The sequence below is a fragment of the Urocitellus parryii genome, chromosome 11 (assembly GCF_045843805.1).
Source record: "Urocitellus parryii isolate mUroPar1 chromosome 11, mUroPar1.hap1, whole genome shotgun sequence".
NCBI lineage: Eukaryota > Metazoa > Chordata > Mammalia > Rodentia > Sciuridae > Urocitellus > Urocitellus parryii.
Window position 1 is genome coordinate 39,290,065 of NC_135541.1, and position 13,895 is coordinate 39,303,959.

General features: G+C 42.2%; 1 protein-coding gene across 1 annotated transcript in view; it reads right to left on the reverse strand.

Annotated features, from left to right (window-relative positions):
• The window catches only part of Plpp3 (phospholipid phosphatase 3), an 82,152-nt gene extending 71,771 nt beyond the window's left edge, over positions 1-10,381 (reverse strand). The window contains exon 1 of the mRNA XM_026382385.2: positions 9,617-10,381. Coding sequence (XP_026238170.1) covers positions 9,617-9,755 — 139 coding nt within the window. The 5' untranslated portion in view covers positions 9,756-10,381. The remainder of the gene's footprint in view (positions 1-9,616) is intronic.
• Positions 10,382-13,895: the final 3,514 nt, after the last annotated feature.

Consider the following 13,895-nt stretch of genomic DNA (forward strand, 5'->3'; position numbering starts at 1 on the left):
AAATATACAGACCTAAGAGAATTGAAAACATATGTATCTGGATGTATACAGCAACACTCTTTATAATAGCCCCCAAATAACCCAAAGACCCATTGAGTATTAAATGTATAAACTAAATGTGGTATATCCATACAATGAAATATTATTTGGCAATAAAAAGAAATGAAGTACTGATATATCCGACAATATGAATGAACCTTGAAAATATTATACTAAGTGAAAGAAACTAGTCACAGAAGACACATTATGTAATGATTCAATTTATATGAAATGTCCAGCAGAGGCAAATCTGTAGAGAATGAAGGTCAATTAGTGGCTTGTCATGGGTTGGGGGAGGTGGATGGGAATGGAGAGTAAGTACTAAAGGGCACAGTTTCTTTTTGAAGTAATAAAAACATTCTAAAAATTGGTTGTGGTGATACTTTTCCAATCTTGTGAATATACCCCAAATCAGTGAATCGCACACTTTAAAGGAATGTATTGTATGGTAGGTGAATTACATCTCAATAAAGCTGTTGAAAAAAATACTGTTACGACCCAAGAACAACCCTTTCTCTAAACCAAGGTTTCCAGTCCACTTATTTTAGGGGGCATTTGAGGAATTTAAAAATTTAAATTTAAACAGTTTTTAAAAGAGATAACTTAAACTTCATCTTTGTAATCAGGCTATGCACCTAAAGAAGCATCTATTAATCTTATCAAATGAGTTTCCTAAGTCTTCCATAAATACCACATTTAAAGTGTTTGGGAAGGAATGGCGTCATCACAGACCCTGGGCTTCCAACCAGGAGATCAGGAATGACCTATGACGTCTTTCCCACCCTCCTTCTCCTCTCCATCCCCAGGATCCAGGTTCAGCTCTAGCCTCCAACACCCTCTCCTTTCCTGGGTCTGGAGCTGTTATTTATCTTGCAAGATCCAGCTCCATGCCTGTCCCTCCATCACTCTTCCCAGTGTTGCTACCCACCCCCTGCAGGCTCCCCAGTCATCCCTTAGAGCACAGATCAACAGCAAAAGTCTGTCTTCCATCCACCAGCCTAGGAATTCCTCCAGAGCAAACCTGGGGCTGCAGCACACAGTAGGTATTCCAGAAACATCTGAGGAAGACAAGACTCACACTTGAAAGACAGATACAAGCATAGACTTAATTAAATATACTCTCTAGAAATTATACTGATGCCACAAACTAATTTGGGGGCCAGATACAAAGAAAACATCAATGAGGACAGCTTCCTCCGTGTCAATGTAATCATGTGCTTTAAGGATACATAAACAGGAACCAAAGCCTGCTGTTTATTATGACAAGGCGCTTACATTGATTTGCATTTCTCTGCAAAACTCTCTAGGCATATAATTTTGTTAATTTGTGACAAACCTCAAAAACACACGTAACCACCACCGATACCCTGATTGCAATGTATACTTTCAAAGCACAGAGGAATCAGCAAGTTCCTTTCAAAGGTTTCCAACTGAGTCCTACATGTGTTGTTCCGTTGGGTTTGGGTTTAAATTTGGAGATTTTAGAGCGGAACATAATTTGTAGTTTAACCAGGACCTACGGGAAGAAATAATTTCACAAGGATGTTCAAGAACCTGGCTAGCCTTCTTTGGAGTGTAAGAACCACCAAGTAATGCATGACCTTAAGAAATTATTTAAAGTGGGATTCAGTTTTGTTCTCAGCAGACCAGAATAATTTCTACCTCAAGAGTTGTTGAGAGGCTTTAAAAAAGCAAAACCTTTTAAAACAAAGGTTTTCTTTCTTCTCTCCTAGGATAGATATATTTAAAAAAGGTGGCGCCTATTCAAACTGAAATCAGTTTGCAGTGACCTTAGGTCATAAGCACTTTCTAGAACAAGAACCCATTTGAAGGAACGTATCAAAGACTGCCTAGTCCTTCCTATTTCCCCATGCATCCCTGGTCTCACAGCTAAAATCCACTGATTTGGATTAAAAGTGAAACCTGTTCGTCTTGTTCCTCTGCTCATTGACACCGCCAAAGGAAAGAAAAGAGGACGCTCTCAGAAGAGCTGTACCATGTGAGTGATATTTGATTCCAAACTGCCAAGTAAACACCAGAAAAGCCAAATGGCAAGGGAAGACCCTGGTTCTAGGTCTGCTCTCTCTAGGCCTCAGGTCCCCACCTGGGCACCAAGGGCCTTGGCCAGGATCCGATCAATCTGCTGGGTATGTATGTCTGCACCACACCAGGGAAGTCCTCAAAACTGCACACGCATGTGCGTATGATCCCATTTTACAAATGAGAAAACTGCGCCCTCAGTGGGATTAGGTAGCCATGAGTAAGTGCTTATGTCTCCAAAGCCTGTGCCTTTCCTCTCCTACCTCCCAGCCTCCTCCACTCACTCAAAAAGGTCTGTTTATTGTTTGTTTTTCCTTTTTCTTTCTTTCTTTTTTTTTTTTTTTGGCCAGGCTTGATGTTGCATGCCAGCAGCTCCGGAGGCTGAGACAGGAGGATCATGAGTTCAAAGACAGCCTCAGCAAAAGTGAGGTGCTATGCAGCTCACTGAGACCCTGTCTCTAAATAAAATTCAAAATAGGGCTGAGGATGTGGCTCAGAGGTCAAGTGCCCCTAAGTTCAATCCCCAGTACCACTACCCCCAAAGTGGTCTGTTTTTTGACGGTGTTTGTTAAAAAAAGAAAAGAAAAAAATCCTTCGTATTGTTGATACTGAAATTCTAAAGATTCCATGAATCTAGGCAATAAAGAACTGCTCTAATGGTATTTTCTTTCTTATGTCTACAAAAAGGTTTATTCGTCACATTTTTAAACCATTTCACAAGTATTTGTGTTAAATCTGTGTCCTACATTGGACCCTGTAGACCACAGTGTATATACATGGACTCAATAAAATTGAAATATGTGAAAAGGAATGGAATAAAAAAAGAGTAAGTTTTCATTGCATTATTTGCACTGAAGAGTGGACAACGCGGTAAACAAGAGCTGTGGAAAACTCAGTGACTATTTACAAGCTGAGTACACTTGCATATGTTATTTTAACTTCTCTGAGCTGCAGTTTCCTCATCTGGCCAGACACAGTGTTGAACATCTGTAATCCCACCTACTTGGAAGGCTGAGACAGGAAGCTTCCAAGTTTGAGGCCAACCTGGGCAATTTAGTGAGACCCTATCTCAAAATAAAATATTCAAAGGGCTGAGGGTGTAGCTCAGTGGTAGAGGGCTTGCCCAGCATGCCTGAGACCCTCAGTGGAATCCCTCCGACCACACACAAAAACAAATAAGCCACATGATTGGCTTGAATAATAAATACGTGGAGCATAGCAGTACCCTTCCTTAATGAGTAAGAATGTCCTGGATAAGGAGCATTTGGGTCATTTCCAATTACTACCATTCTTTTTAGTTTAGGTCTTCCACCTGGGCAGTCACATGACAGACAAGAGATGGCCCAAATTCTCCCCACCCTTGCCTAAGGTGTTGTTTGCCTCAGTCTGTGCCTTCCCACAGGATGACCTGATCTGGCCGTCCCCTTTCAAAGAGGAAGAAGGAGCCACGGAAGATGACTGGGTTCCTGCACTCCGACCTTCCCAGACAGGGTCAGGAACCTGCTGCTGCGTTTCTCCAGTTAATGGAAAACACTTGTGTCCACTCTGCCTGGTTTTCTTAGGATTCTCCTCTGATGTTTTTTTCCCCCTTGATATATTTCAGGAAACTTTGCTGCCAAAAAAATGAAAGAGGATTTCATATAATCGTTGAGCAGTAAGGAAACTGGGAAGGAACTGAAAATACTATGACTGTGAATTACGACCAAGTGCCCTCCACTTTTCAGGGTGCTTTCAGACTCATCGCCTGGCCTTCCCTGGCTACACAACACAAAGGTGTTTCCAGGTTTGCTAGTTTACAAATGGGGAGACAAGCCTGAGAGGCTCAACAATTTTTGCCCAAGTCACACCTTTCTTATGTCCACAGAGAGGCTTATCCATCACATTTTAAACTATTTCATGATTATCCATGATAAGTCTGTCTTCTTCACTGCCCAGTTCGATCCTTGATTGATCTCTATGTGTCCTAACATAGCTTCACGGCAGGATTTGAACCCAGAACTGGGTTAAGTCCGAAGCCTGTGTCATTCCTACAACACTGTGCCAAACTAACTTTGATCTATTGAAGACTCTGTTTATTCCCACTTCACTCTTTGCTCAGGCACAAACTTCAGTATCTATTTATATCTATCTATCTACCCATCCATCCATACGTACATACATGCATATAAAATCAGAGTTAACATCTCACTTTCCCAAAGTAGTCACTTGGCTGGCAACTTTGACTACACAGAACTCAGTTTAGAACCAGAAAATAAGGAATCTAGCCTGTCAGACTTCAGAGACACCACCAAGTCCTCACACTGAAAATCAAAGGAAACTTCCAGCACTGCAGCAGAGGTATTATTTCCTTTGGAAATAATTCTAGCAAGTTTGATTTTTTCCTTATTGAAAAAGACAGTTGCATTGGCCAAAAAAAAAAAAAAAAAAAAAAAAAGTACAGACAACCTAACAATGCAAAAAGTGCTAGAACATTCAGTGCAGGGACAAAAAAAATAAAAATAAAAAACCCACTACATAATTCAGTCGCCCTTAAGACAGCAGCTATTACACAATGTAGTGATTCTAAAATTGGACTGATAAGAATCAGCCAAAGATTTTATAAAATACAGAATAGAATCCTCGGCCCTGGCTCAAAGCTTACTTAATTGGGATTTCCTGAGAAGGAGTCTAAGAATCTGTATTTCATACCATATGGTTCTATTATCAGGTAAGTTTATGAAATCTTGACATAATAGGTAGCACTTCCCCCCCCCAAAAAAAAAATTAACGATTACTCCTCAAATAATGTGTATTCAGTTGAGCTGCCACACACAAGGTCCGTCTCTCCATAAATATAACTGCCTGCACAGGGAAGAAGCCTTTGACTACAGTCTCATTAGCATCATGCTGTGACCAACTGGGCCTGCCAGCCCAAACAACCTCACAGGAAGGGGTCAAGAAAGAATCCAAAATTGACACTCAAAAGGGCTAAAAGTGGAAAAAGGCCACCAACTCTGGATCTAGCAGAGTTGTTGCAGTCTCCCACAGAAGGTGGATGGTGTATCTCCAAAGATAAGAAAATGTAAAGAAAGAAAAAGGAAACAGATAAGAGGAAGGGCGGGGGAGACTAGCAATTTTGGGACAATAAGAAAATGGAGGTTTTTCCCACCATCCTTAGGAAATCCAGCAGAACTTACAAACTAAGTGCAAGTTCCCTTCATATTTATTGCAATCCCTGCAAGGTATTTGGGTAGGCAGCTCAACAGTTGATTAATGAAAATCTGTTTCTATGTTCTGTGATTCAATGGTAGATTAAGTTATCAAAACCTACTGTGTTATTGAAAACACATACTGAGTAAATGTAATAACTGAGCAAAAAAAAGGGGAAAGGCCTCTTGTGCTGGCTTACTTGCTTGCTTGTGATTATTATAAATTTCAGGGGGCAGGTGAAAGAACTCATTGGACCAAAGAAAAATCTAGCCAGTTGCTCAGCAGACTGGATTAACTCATAAAAGCAATACTTAACCTTCCCTCTGGAATCAACACCAATCTAGGGTAATTTCCAACATTAATTCTTTGGGCAAACACATAACAGTTTGATTAATGATAAATGATCCCTAAGAAACAATGACTGAGTTCCTACATATCTATTAACATAGATTGGTGAAGTTGTTAAAGGGTTGGAACACTGACAGATGATCCAGGCTCCACCCTTCACTACAATAATCAGGAAATCAAAGCCCAGAAAGTTCAAATGAATTTTCCCCAAATCGCATAGCAATGTAATGTCAGGACAAGACTGGAATCCAGATCCCTGGGTGCCTCATTGTTGTGATGGTTCCCAGAGCTAATGTCCGTGAAGAGCATGCATATATAAGGTAGACTTCAGATGCTGCACCCTTCCTTTCTATTAGCATGCTTCATGGGGGCCTGGGACATTACACATAATTCCACTCAACTAGCCATTTAGCTGATAGAAAAAATTGAAACCCACAGAAAACCAACTTGTCCATAATCACACAACTAGCTCCTGGCCACTGACCAGCCTGGAACCTAACTCCTGATTCCAAGTCACCTGTTCACTCCTCTATACACTGCCCCTCTCTCGTTATTAGTAATCTAATATTATTCATGATGACTCTATATATCCCACATATGGAACCAGCTCTGAAAGTTTATCTCAACCATTTCATTGCAAATTTAAAAAGTGTCCAAAAAACATTCCAACCAAATTAAATATCATGGTTGCTGTCCACCTAAATTCTGTATCCAGTGTTCAGGAGAATCAACCTCTTTTATCCATCTGTTTTGGTGCAAATAGGAAACCAAGAAATGTGGACAAACAGACAGGACTTCCTGCAATCTGAGCTTCGGGATTGTCTAGATGAGGAAAAGACTCTACTTGTGCTAAACTGAGAATTAGGAATGAACCTCAGTGTGAATCTGTCTTCCCCATCCTTGAGACTTGGTTTTCTGGTCTATAAAATGGAGATAATATTGTCATAGGAGTCACATTTAAGAATATATAAATTAATCTATGAAAAGAGACTAATAACAGAGCCTAGAAAAACAGTAGATGGTCCTCCATTTTTTTGCCTGAGAATCTTCTTTGCCACTCTCATGGAACCTCATACACAAGAACCAACACACAAAAAACAGGAGGGGATACATGTTACCTAACTAAAACAAAAACAAAATGAATTTCAGAAAAGCCACCATGCAAAGATTCATAATTACATTTAAAAGTACTCAGTTGGCAAAGATGGCTGTTAAATAGCAAGTAAACTCCCATTGGGCTTTTCTAACACCAAATTCTTTCTTTCAGCCTTCAAATAAGAGGGCGATTTTTGTTTTATCACCCAGAATTTAATATTCCAAAAGGTATGTGAAACAAGTTAAACTACTTGCATATTTTCACTTACATAACATTTACATAGCACATCAGCTTTTATTTTTTCCAGATACTAGGAGATGAAGCTTGGTATATAATCCTATGGGAGAATAAACAGAAAACTGTCTCTCTTCTTAATATATTAGTGCCCTGTAATCCAGACCATATGATCAGTAAACTATATAAAAATTAAATCATATTGACAGTCTTAGGCAGAAAGGCAACTAAGTAGAAACAATTTTTTTTAGGACTGTAGTATGTGGAATATTAAAATCACATGTTGTGTTATTCATTTTTCTTTGGAAACCAAATAGATTTCTCTTGCATAAGTATCTCAAGATATTTGTTTATCTTACAGTTTTTCTATTAAAGGTATTACGAAGACATTGAATTAGTGAAAAATGTAATTTGGTTTCTACTTAGGTGGAAAAACAATAATGACTTTATTGCCATGGTTTTAATGATAAGACACATAGACCTTGAAAAGGTAGATATGTGTCTTTTATAATAAAACCCATGGTCCTGACATCTGGCTGCATTTTTTAAGTAAACAAAATCATCTATTCAAACATAAGACCAACTGTGAATAAACACAATAAACAGGTCTACAATATTAGCTTGGGCACACGGGTGGGGAGCGTTGTAGCCAATGAAGAACTAAAACACCTACACACCCTTTACCTGCACCTTGAATGCTTAACAGAATACCTCTATGTTCCTGGCTAAACTATAGCTGGAGGGTATGTCTTTCCCCAAATTCCTTCATACTTTTTTCTTTTTCATTTAACAAGAATATGCCATGTCTTGGGATAGCCTTCTGAAATTGGAAGAGCGGAAGGGAGGAGAACAATCAAATTGTAGGAAGGCTGTCAGGCATGTTCTAGCTGGGCTTTCCTTATCACCAAGTGGGAGGCAGGAGGGGGACCCTGCACAAGCAGCCTAGATCTTACCCTACCACCAGCTAGAGCCAGAGTGAACACTGGGAAGCCCCAGGCAAGTTTACAGGGAACAGCTTCAACTTGTTTAGGGCCAGTGTACTCCCCCAGGACCTGGGAAGGTCTTTTAAAAATTCAACAGCTTGGTTACAAGATGGTAAGTACTAATCTGTCCCACTCTGCATGATAATAAGACAACCGCCACCAGGAAGGTAGGCCCCCCAGTGACAATTCCTTTACATAGCATTCTAATGTTGAATTGATACTAAGAGAGCTGGAAATGAGATATGCCACCTGAACTGTGATGACCTTTCTCCCTGCCTGCAGAGCACAGTTTTACTTTCTAAGGTCTCTCCCTATCTGAAGAGGGCTATTCTTATTTTTAAACTTTAAAAATGCCATCTTTCTTTGGTTCTCAGATTTGACACAGGCAGCCAAGCCAAGGATTAGAGGACACTGTATACTCCCTACACTGCTACAGAAGAGTCCTGAACACAAGGGAGTAGAACTCCTGCCTAAGAAGTCTCTGGTCTGCACAATCTGCATGGACAAAGCCATTTCAAAGGGGACTTAAGTCTCCGTGCAGGAGTTCTATTTTAAGGGAACTGAACTGGGAACACAGATGTTTCTTCAGTTAGCAGAGCTGGCAGAACAGCTCCTGGACCAAATCCGAGTTCTTAATGCAAGAAGGGGCCTCGGAGAACATCTACTTCAACTCACTCATTCAACTGAGGAGGAAACTGAGGCCAAAGAGGCAGTTAGGTGGCACACCCGGCAAGTGGCAGAGTGGCAGTGTTCTGATGACAAGTCCTATGCACTTTCCATTACACTATAATTCGCTTAAAAAAATAAAAATAAAAATCCTACGCTGACTTCAACCTTGGAACTCCTATAGATTCGCGTCAAGAGCTTTTCCCTCCCCCAACAGAGTCCATAAATCCTCCACCCGCTCCCACTCCCAATTCCTTTAACTCCCACCGCCCTTTAAGCGGTAGCTTCCAACGACTCCCAACAAAAATGGAGCATCTCTTCTACTTTCCGGGAGTGCGATTAAACTGTGGTCCCAAATGGGGTTGCTGGCCCCTATTGCACCAAGTCAGAGAAAGGGTTAGTTAAAACGGATTCCAGAGAAACTGCCTACCACCTGGTACACAGTAGGCACACAAGAGGTGGTTACTGAATGGAACCCAGCAACAAGCCCGGGGAGAACACTGTCCCAACCCTGGGGCATGCAAGAGAACAGCAAGTGAAAAGTTGAGCTTGCAAATCTGGCCTGGCGAGGCAGCAGCGGCGGAAGGGCTGGATGTTTACATACAGCCGGGGCCAGGCAGCGCGGCTCCAGGCAGGAGCCCGGCTCGCCCAGAGATCCATTTGACTTGGATGAAGGGCGACAAGTATATGCTGGCTCTGGATCATGGTTCAACCACCTTCCGCTCTGCTAGAGATGGAGCCCACCCCTCCGGTGGGGTTGTGCCCGGGCTCCAGAAGGAGACTTGCTCCTAAGGGGCCGGTTTACCGTGGCCCGCGAGCGCACAGCATGCCCAAACACACTAATCCACAGGCCGGGAGGTTGGTGGGATCGCGGAGGGCGGGACCCTGAGCCAGAGCTGCCCGGGCGCCCAGGAGGGCTGCGGGGGCCCCACTGCTGACAGCGCGGCGCGGCCCTGGGACGCGGCCGCGGGGGGGACTAGGACGCGCGCCGAGGGCCGAGGGGCAGCGGGGCTGAGCTCACCCATGAAGAGGCAGAAGAGGTCGAGGCAGATGAGCAGCACCCGCTTGCTGCCGCTCTTCCTCGGGCTGTTGTTGAGCGCCGGGCTGCCGCCGTTCTTGCTCTCCGGGACGATCGCCTTGTCGTACTTGTAGTTTTGCATGGCGCTGGCTGCGGAGCGAGCCTCCAGCCCCGGGAAGACACCCCACGACTTCAGCCACACACTCAGACGCCCGGGTCGCCTTTCTGGCCGGGCTGCTCCGGAGAGTGGCGGATCGGCTGGGTTCGGGGAGCGGCCGCCAAGAGTGCAGCCCGGCTGCCTGTTTCCAGCTGCACACGGTGCAGTTTTCTGCTCCCCCTGGGCGCCTCTGCTTTCCTCCCTCAACTCCCAAGTCGTTCGAAAGTCCAAGGGGAAGAGAGCCAAATCCCGAGCAGGAACTTTTGCAGAGCGGCGCTGCTTGGAGAGCGCGGGTCTGGCGTATGTGTGTGTGTGTGTGTGTGTGTGTGTGTGTGTGTGTGTGTGTGTGTGCGCGCGAGGTAGCGAGTGGGCAGCGCGGGCGCCCGGCCACCTTCCTCCGCAGCTGGCTACTTAATGAATGGGAGCTGCGCGGAGCCCGGCAACTCCGCAGCGCCTGCCCCACTCCAACTTTGCCTCCTCCTCCTCCTCCTCCTCTTTCTCCTCCTCCTCCTCCTGCTGCTGCTGCTGTCGCTGCGGCTGCTGCTGTGATCCTTCGGTTTGTTTTCTGCACTTTTATTTCACGAGCTCCTTTAAAAAGAGGGAGAGAGAGAGAGAGGGCCCTCCTTACTTGGCTCTGATGGGACTCCGAAAGCACAGCCCCTTCCTAAGCTGCCTAAAACGTAGGATAATTAAGGCCACATTTCCCCCCCACCCCCTTCCAAAAAAAAAAAAAAAAAAAGTCCTAAAAGGAAAAGTTACTCTCAAACCAGAGAATCCGGGAGCCCCTAGCGTTCAGAAACACCAAATTGTCACAAAAGGAGAAAAATATATAAATAAAAAAGAAACATTTTCTTGCTGGCCTTGGGTCATACAAAAGTGAGGATTGTACTACCAAAATGCACTGCTCCTTATTTATGAATTTGGGATTTCCAAGTCTTTATTTTGACTTGAATTAGATTATTTCAGTTTTAAAAGAAACTGGTTGGGTTTGTTTATGTATCTGTTTGTTTGTTTGTTTGTTTGTCTGTTTTCAAGATCTTCTCATTCGGTGCCAGGTCCTGAGTGACTGGATTAGGAGGAAACTATGGTGAAAAAGACTTCCAGACCCCGGAGCCACATACCTGGATCCGAAAGCTGGCTGGGTCTCTGTGCTGTTTCCCCCATGTAAACTACAGATGATAACTGTTTCTCTCAAACACAACAACATTAAAAATGTAATTAGCATATGCATAAATTTAATCCATACATGCTCCTGGGATAGGGCCTCTTACACAGGAAGTACTCTGTGAGGGTTAGTCATTACTTTTATTCCTGATTCTAGGGCAGAGGATTCCCAAGCTTTTCCAGTAGCTGCCAGCTGCGCTGGTTTCCAGCTCTCTGTGCCACCATGGGGAATTCCAGGACAACAGAAATGCTGTGGGGCTCCAGTTTCAAGCAATCTAATGAGTCTCTCTGGAGGCTGCCATATTGTTTTTACTTATTTTGTATGAGTTCTTCTTCTTCTCCTTCTCCTTCTAGATAATGAACACTTCTAGGGAAAAGGCCTTCTTTTTGTAGTGCCTAGAAGAACCAAACTGAAAACATGGAAGGCAATAACTAGACATTTCTTCCAAGAGTCTCTTTTTGTGATCCAGAAATAGAAATAAGTGTGCCTTTTTGATACATTATAAGGACCACCTTCTTCCTTACATTGACTTGTTAGGGGGTTCATTAACCTACATCCAACCATCAAGCAACTACTTCCATTTCTTGAAAACAGTCCTTTCACACTCCACACGCCTGCTTTCCTACACCTTTGCTCATGTACACCTTTCCCTTCCCAGACTGCCAAATGCTCCTCCTTAGTGTTCTCTGAAACGTCACCTCATCCCTATACCCTTTCCTGACCCCTCCACAGAATTAATCTCACCCTCAACACTTTGTTTATAACACTCTTGTAACACTTATCTCAATCTGATTTGTTGTTATCATTAGCAAAACTAGTCAGTGGTAAATCACCAGCCCCATGGTATCTCCCTAGTGCTCAAGCCTTGATGTCTGCTGAAATGAGATCAATTTAGATTGGATAAGAACAAGAAACGCCAGGCATGGTGGTGCACGCCAGCAGCTTGGGAGGCTGAGGCAGGTGGATCTTGAGTTCAAATCCAGTCTCAGCAAAAGTGAGGCACTAAGCAACTCAGTGAGACCCTGTCTCTAAATAAAATTCAAAATAGGCTGGGGATGTTGCTTAGTGCAAGTGCCCCTGAGTTCAATCCCTCGTATGGAAAGAAAGAGAGAGAGAGAGAGAGAGAGAGAGAGAGAGACAGAGAGAGAGAGAGAGAAGGAAGGGAGGGAAAGAAAGAACAAAATTGCTATCTTCTGGAAGCAAGAATGACTGAATCTCCAAGGCAGTTTTGGAACTAAAGAATCTATCTGCTATCAAACAGTTTTCAGGGATAAATGCAGTCTCCTGACATGTTTAGCAGAAACAATGCAACGCCAAGCTCATAATTAATGAAATTCTAAAAGGAATTCAGGGTTCCAGTGTATTTTCCTTACCCACCCAACCCACTTGGTAAACTATGATCATCCTAGAAATTCTAGGTCATCAAACCACACCTTCTGAATTCCAATATAAAAGTACCTGAAAGCTTTCCCCAAACCACAGCCCCCTCTCATCTTTTCTCTCCTTGGGTTCCAAACACCCCTGAGCATCTGTGCCCCTCAGAGGGCTACCTATATTCATACCTCTGTATCTCACTCTGTCTTAATACACTTGACACAGGTGGCCCATAATTTGCCTCTCAAAGATTGCCAGCTCTGGGGTTGGGGCTGTAGCTCAGTGGTAGAGAACTTGCCTAGTAGGTTTGAGGCCCTGGGTTTGATCCTCAGCACCACATAAAAATAAACAAACCAATAAATAAAGATATTGTGTTCATCTACAACTGAAATATATATATATATATATATATACACAAATTGAAAAAAGAGAGATTGCTAGCTCTGTGCACGTAGTGAAGTCCAGAGCCCAAGAAAAAAAAATGCAGCAAGTAAATTTCAGCTATCTGCCTTTGAGCTTTCTATCTGCTTTTCATTATCTGTGAGATGACTTTTATTTATTAATTTAAGAATAAAAATATTTTTAAATCAGATTTTTACCATTATTGAACAGTTTCACCATTGTTGGTCTCTTTAAACATTACTAGGTAAGAGTGTTAACTCTAGTCTGTGCTAGATAAGTTACTAAGAACCTATTTGCCTTAAGGTTCTCTGGATTAAACTCCAACTACTTATTAATAAAGATAATAATCTGATATTTCAACAGTATATAAAAGGGAAAATAAGTGGAAGTTGAAATAAGAGTTTTACATTTCATTTATGAGGCTCTGTGAGGTATTTTTTTTCATAACTAACAGATCATAGTGTTAATTGATGCATGTAGTTCTATGCAAACAAAAATTTATTTGAATATCCCTTCAATGGAACAGAATACTACAAATCCTCATTAAAATTGACTTGAACAAGTTATAAAATATAGTGTCAGTATGATTCTTTAAAGAATCAGATATAAAACAGCCACCCGGATACACAAGTTTGAAGGCCTCTTGGCTTTACATTTTTTCTTTTTCTCTCTTTTTGTTATAATTTTTCTTCTTTTAAACATTAAAGCTGAACAATCTTACCAATAAATAAAATGCAGTGAAACAGACTCGGTAGTTTAGAATGGTGTCATTTCAAAGTAATTAGGTAATTAAAATTCCTGGTAAACACAGCTTATCCAAATTCACACATTAAAATGACATCCAGTTCACTAAACGGGTCTGTATAAAAACTATCCCATCAGCAGGGATAAATGCCTCTTTAAGATTAACTTATTATGTGTGGGCAACCACAGCACATCATTCTTAAATAACTGATCCCTCCCAAGAGATTGAAATAGGCTTCGTTTCTAAGATCTCCTGTTACCTCGTAATTTTCTCTCTCTTTTTAACCCTTAACAACTAATAATTAATCATTTTTAGTTTTTGAGAAGGTATAAATTGTCTCTGGGAATATTTAAGGGAAAGTAGCTGAGTCCCTTTACATAAAATTGTATACTCGAAGTCAGAACTCAAAAGTCTTAAGCCATAGAAATTAACTTCAGAA